Source organism: Amaranthus tricolor, chromosome 16 (genome assembly GCF_026212465.1).
Source record: "Amaranthus tricolor cultivar Red isolate AtriRed21 chromosome 16, ASM2621246v1, whole genome shotgun sequence".
NCBI lineage: Eukaryota > Viridiplantae > Streptophyta > Magnoliopsida > Caryophyllales > Amaranthaceae > Amaranthus > Amaranthus tricolor.
Genome location: NC_080062.1, coordinates 3,361,427 through 3,367,714, shown reverse-complemented (window position 1 = coordinate 3,367,714; position 6,288 = coordinate 3,361,427). Strand labels below are relative to the sequence as shown.

General features: G+C 33.7%; 1 protein-coding gene across 1 annotated transcript; it reads right to left on the bottom strand.

Annotated features, from left to right (window-relative positions):
• Positions 1–1,944: 1,944 nt before the first annotated feature.
• On the bottom strand, positions 1,945–6,288 carry LOC130802957 (wall-associated receptor kinase-like 20). The gene is made up of 3 exons (XM_057667092.1): positions 5,398–6,288; positions 4,761–4,820; positions 1,945–3,168 (listed from the first exon to the last, which is right to left on the bottom strand). Exons 1-3 carry the CDS (start codon positions 6,176–6,178, stop codon positions 2,090–2,092), a joined length of 1,920 nt encoding a protein of 639 aa, XP_057523075.1. The 5' UTR covers positions 6,179–6,288; the 3' UTR covers positions 1,945–2,089.

Here is a 6,288-nt window from a genome sequence, read left to right as displayed (position 1 = left end):
CTAGAATCAAGTTTTATTGAAATCAGATCTTATCTTAATTATAGCAAATATTACTTTGAATACGCAAAGTTATAAATTTAATTTTCAGCTAATTCTTTATTTTTCTCGATCTACTCCGTAATAAATAAAAATTGTAAAATTTTTTATGGTCATAAATATTGTGAAATCTTATTTTCAAACCAATAGGTTCCTTTAAGTGTTTGACCACCAAGTAACAAGTATGCAATTAAAGTATTTGGATTTGGACCTAAGTTAACCTCTCTATGATTTCATACTATTTATGGGTAATATGTGAACATCATCTTTGATTTAGGTTTCAGCAATGAGTAATCAATAACAAGGAGTTGACCTTTAGCAGATCTACTTTGACCACATTCCAAGTTATTCCTTCTTTTATTTTTTCTTAACATTTTAAGTTATTTTTGCTATAAAGTTTACGCAATTAAATTCAAGATCGCCCTTCTGTGGGCGGTTTCGTGTGTTATAGACATTTTTAACTTGTATAATATAATATAGTAGTTAATATTTGTACAGTAAGTTATTTTTGTAAGAGATTATCTTTAGATGAGACGATCTCAATCATCATCATTATCATCATCCTACTCAGTATATCTCACTCATAAAAAAACTATAAACAGGGTTTGGGGAGGGAAGGATGGCGGCAATTCATACCCATAAAGGAGAGCGCGGCCAAAGGGATTTTCCAGCTCGAGAAAGATAAGGAGACGTAGCTACACGTGAAAGATAAATTAGCTGCCTATTAGATGTGCTCATATATATTAGATGTGCTATTAAACTAAATCTAAGACGTATCTCTCGGTAAGACCATCTCATACAATAATTTGTATCCAACAATTTGATATATTTTAATGGCTTCAGTCAGTCCGTAGGAGATTTTGGATGGTAAGTTAGAAGGGTCAAGTGATCATACAAATAAACACTCATTTCGTTCTTTTAAAAACCTTATATTCCATGCGTAGAGAAGAGTAAAACACAATTAGACATTCCTGAATAAAAAGCTATGATTCCCAAGAGAAAAAATACATAAGAGTTTGATGATCACCCTTTGGACCCAGACAATTTAACCACTCATTTCCAATAATATATAGACAAGATGCTCTTTACAACACAAGGTTAACCCTTAAGCAAGGGAATTAAATACCTTTAATTGGACAATTTTAGCTTATTTTAAATAAATAGATGGTTAAATAGTTAAAACTTCTAATATTAGTATTTGATAAATTAGCTAATAAAAATGACTTATTAGCAAGATGCTCATCAGATATTTCAATCAGTTCTCGATTATTAACGATAAAAAAAATTTTAAATTTCCCACAAGATATACTTATCCTCCATATGGAAGTACATGTAATTTAGCATTGAATATGAATTTGAAATGCCTCCTAATTTTGTTAAGTAACGTGGGGCAACTAATCGACACTCAAATGACTCATATGTTGATTGTCATTGCACCATGCTGCCATACCATTTATGAGCGCTCAACACCATGGATTGTTTGTAAATTGATTGTTAAATGTTGTGATATGTGACAAAAAAATGTTGTTATTGATAACAATTTATCTTCATGAATTTGTCATATTAGATATTTATTTATGAATATGTTATGTAAATTGTTTTCAATCAGCTTAAAAATTCTCCTCCAAATAAATTTTCAATGAACTTAATTAACAAGTTTTGTTATCTAAATTCGAAAATTCAGGGCAAATTGTGTACAATCCACTAAACCTATTGTCGAATGTACACAATTATACAATGCTCTCCAACAATGTACAATCCATAGTCCTAAAGCCATAAAATGACTCCCACGTAAAAGGAGTTTGGGGTCGAATGTACACAATTATACATTCATACCCTTGTTAGTGATAAGATAGCAAATATCATCTGCAGCTTCATATAAATAAGAATTGCACATGATTCAATAAGTTATTTAATATAATTTATTATTATCTGAAACCAAATCTCTAGCTCGCGGACATAGATTATACAATGCACTACTACAAAAAAATATATATCATAATCAACAAATACAGTTACAAGCTTACATCATACAAACTACAAGAAGAAATTTCTAGGGATAATCTGGAATGACTTTAGCTAGCTTCATTGCAGAAGCAATGCTGATTATATACTCAATTTCCTCGGAAACTTCTTTCATAGAAGGCCGGTTTTGCCTACGCTCCTCCAAGCACCCGACAGCAAGAAATCCTAACGCCTTCATCGTATCCATCTCCAAATCGCTCGCTTCTTCCTTCAATAGAGGATCAACGACATCCATCATTCGCTCCTCTTCCACCAATCGCTTAACATATACAGCTAAATTTACATCATCCGCTTCTCGATTAAGGTCAATTGCCTTTTGCGATGTTAAAAGCTCTAACAACACGACTCCAAAACTATATACGTCACTTTTATCTGTTAGCTGATAGTTTCGATAGTACTCAGGATCAAGATAACCTAGGGTACCCTGAGCACAAGTCGAAATGTGGCTCATATCAGTCTCGGCTAGTCTTGATAACCCAAAATCCGCAACCTTAGCATGCAATTTCTCGTCTAACAAAATGTTGGACGATTTTACATCTCTATGATAAATAGGAGGGTTTGCGGAAAAGTGGAGATACGCAAGGGCCTCAGCAGTGTCGTACGCAATACTTAGTCGATGAGACCAAGAAAGACGACTATACCCTCCACGTGTAAACCCATGTAGATGCTCGTATAATGTACCATTAGGGATAAACTCGTAAACCATTATAGGTTGATCAAGCTCAACACAACAACCGAGTAACCCAACAAGGCTCCGATGGTTAACTTGACATAGGATTCGGACTTCATTTAAGATTTGATCAGTTCCTTTAGCATTACCGACTTTTGCACACTTGACGGCAGTCAGGGTTCCATCATCAAGTTTACCTTTGTACACTTCACCATAACCACCGGCGCCTAGAAGGCGGTCTCGGGAGAAGTTGTTGGTGGTTTTTTTGATCTCTTTTCCGGTGAAAATCTTGGCGGTTGTTCCTCCACCGGAGTTGAGGATGTCTTCTCGTTCCTTCTTTAAACGCTCTATGGCTTCTTTTATCTTTCGTTGGCGTTGGTAGTATAGTATTGCAATTGTTGCAAAGATCAAAGCTCCTGCTATTCCTGATACCAAGCCTACAAAATATATACTTAATTAGTATATAAAGGCTGAAAAATATTTGTAACAATGAATTAAACCTAAAAACAATGCACATTTTCATGTTGTCTGGTGTCCAGTTAGGGCCGATCATGAGATTTGAGAGGCTTGGGGCTAAACATTTATTAGGGTCCACTAATTACTAAATATACTACTCCTTATATACAGCTATTAAATATTATAGCGTCGTTTTTCTAATTTTTTGATGGGCTCAGGACACATGCCCCTATTGTCCTCTTATAGGGCTGGACTTGTGTCCAACAACAGCATTACTCCCTCCGTACCAAGAAATTGACACAGCTGTATATTGTACAAAAATTAAGAAATGGTAGGACGGTTCAATTGTGTGGATGATATTAAAGGATAGTTGAAATGTCTGAATGAAAATAAAAGAAAGTGATGAAAACATTTCTAGCTATGAAAGCGTAACAAAGTAAAAGAACGAACTACAAATAGTTGTGCGACAACATTTTAGCAAAGAGGGAGATTAGTCTAAAAAGCTCCAACAGGTGCATTAAGAAAAATGAACTAAATCCAATTTAAATAGATCAGTAAAAATGCCCTTGTTTATTTATGATTTTTTTCATACAATAAAAATATAAGTCAAATTTAAATGCAGCCAATAACTCATTAGAACAACCTTTTGATTCAATATTCAACACCTAAAACAAGAAAAAGTAGCAAAGTTGGTACTTTAACTTCCTCCTTTGACAAAGAATTTAACATTGAATATTTAACGTGTTCGATCATTGATGCTCTTACATCAGTATTGCACTTAGATACTTCATTTTAGGTGTAAAATTGAATATTTAAATGTATTCGACACTTAGATACGTACCAATATCTAACATCAGCACCCGGATCCAAGTAACATTAGATGAATATTAGATAGCACATGAACTTTAATAAGGGGCTCTGAGACGCTCGGCTTAGGGGTTATAAGGTACTCTAAAATGCTGCCTTAAAGATCACCTAGCCGACTCACCTAGTCCTATCAAAACGCCCAACTCATCGCCCACCCTAAACACTCGCCTAGGCACTCAAAACTAAGGCTAAGTTTAGCTTATACTTAAGGCAGTTTTTTGTACAAAAACTTATAACGCTTTTAGGTGAATGTTTTAATGACCAAAGGTTGTAAATATTGAAACTCTTAAATATCTCAGAATATGTATTCTTTAAGTCTATATTATTAGTTAAGTATATAAATAGGATATAGAAGTATTAATCATTCTTATTCAGCTTATTAGTCTCATTTATCATTTTCACACTTATTGAGATAATATTTTGATTTTTATATTTCTGATTGGGCATCATTAAAAATTATAAAAGATTGTTATTAATAATTCTTACATTGAGATGGATAAATTGAGGCTAAATGTATTGTAAATGTCAATATGCAATCGGAAACATGAGGTGTACTTTATAAACTAAAAAGATACTATCTCAAAATCATATGATAATAAAAGGAATAATTTAGATAACTTCTAAGATGTACACGTGCAATTTAGCATTTTGCTATATGTTCTAGAAGCAATAAGCAATTAGCAATTATTAGTCAAAGAAAGTGTACCAGCAATTAAGGCAGCTTTATTTGAACTCTTGCAACCTCCTTCATCTTCACATAAATTTTCTGCATTCATTAAACAATCATTATTTACCATTAATTATTCTTAATTTTACTTCTTCATTCCTTAGAGTTTACCCATTTGACATTTTTTGGGTATTTCTATTCAACTTTTAACTTACCTTTTTGTAATAATATATATAATACTCCTATATAAAGTTTATTTAAATATGACAAACTCATATAGAGTTTAGTGATTAAAGTCATAGAGGTAAAACCGTAAAAGTTAGGATTTATGATTCAAATCCTAATACTTCCAAGTTGTAAATTATATTTTATCTTTTCCTCTTAATTTATTTAATTTAATAAACTCCCTTCCAATTTTAAGTAGGAAATTACTCAACTTTTTCATTTAAAACAAAAATTTTAAATTTTAAATATGAATTTATTTTCAGCGGATGAAACAAAATTGATTTATTATTACCCAAATATAAATGGACAATAGAAATAATGGTAAACATTAAAAGAAAATACTAAAAATAAAAAATAATAAAATAAACTAAAATGAAAAACAGAGCAACAAAAGGCATAAAAAATAATTAAAAACTTGATTAAAAAAGGGAACAAATTGAGAAAGACTTACTTTCAGCACAAATTCCGTTAATGCCATCCCAATGAAGTCCATCGTTACAAAAACACCTTCTAACACCCACAGAGTTAATATCAGCCCTACACGTGGAATTCCCACCATCAACGGTACAATCAGCTTGAGTCCTACAAAGAGGTTCCTGAGGAAGCACCCACTGAATCATCAACCCAGGTTTGCCCCACTTACCCACAGGCAAACTCGGGTCCAAATCCACAAAACTACTATAAGCCCGACAACCCGCTTCTCTAACCCGGATTGAATACGACGTCGTCCCACCTCCAGCACGAAAAGTACAACAAATAAGCGAACCCCCACACGAAGACACCGCACGTGTAGAGTTGATATACACGTGGCAAAGACTATCAGCAGAGCAATTAAGTGGGGACCGCAAGAGAGAATCAGAGCAATTAAGAAACATTATTGTGTTGTCACCCGTGACATTAAACGGAGCCGTTTGGTTGAGTTGAACTCCTTGAGTTGAAATATCTGATGTGATGCAGGTGTTTGGAAGAAAAGGTGAGGGCTCAATTATCAACCGTTGATTGGTTGGGATGATTGATTTGATTGGATAAGTGTTGTTTGATGTTGGGAATAAAAGAGTGGTGTTTTTGTTGCAGAGGATTTTGTAGTTTGGATCGCCGCACGTGGGGGAGGTGCTAAGTGGGTATGGCACACGTGTGGTTCCACACGGGGGACATTCTCTGGTGGATGTGGTGGATTTTACGGCAGTGAGAAATAACACCGCCGTGAGTAGGTGGTGGAGTTGAAAGAACATTTTTGGGGAAGAAAAATGAAATGAAGGGTAATAATGACTTGAAGTGAATATATATTTATATTTTAATTTATTTATATAAGAAGGATTATTTTAAAGGATTACAACTATGA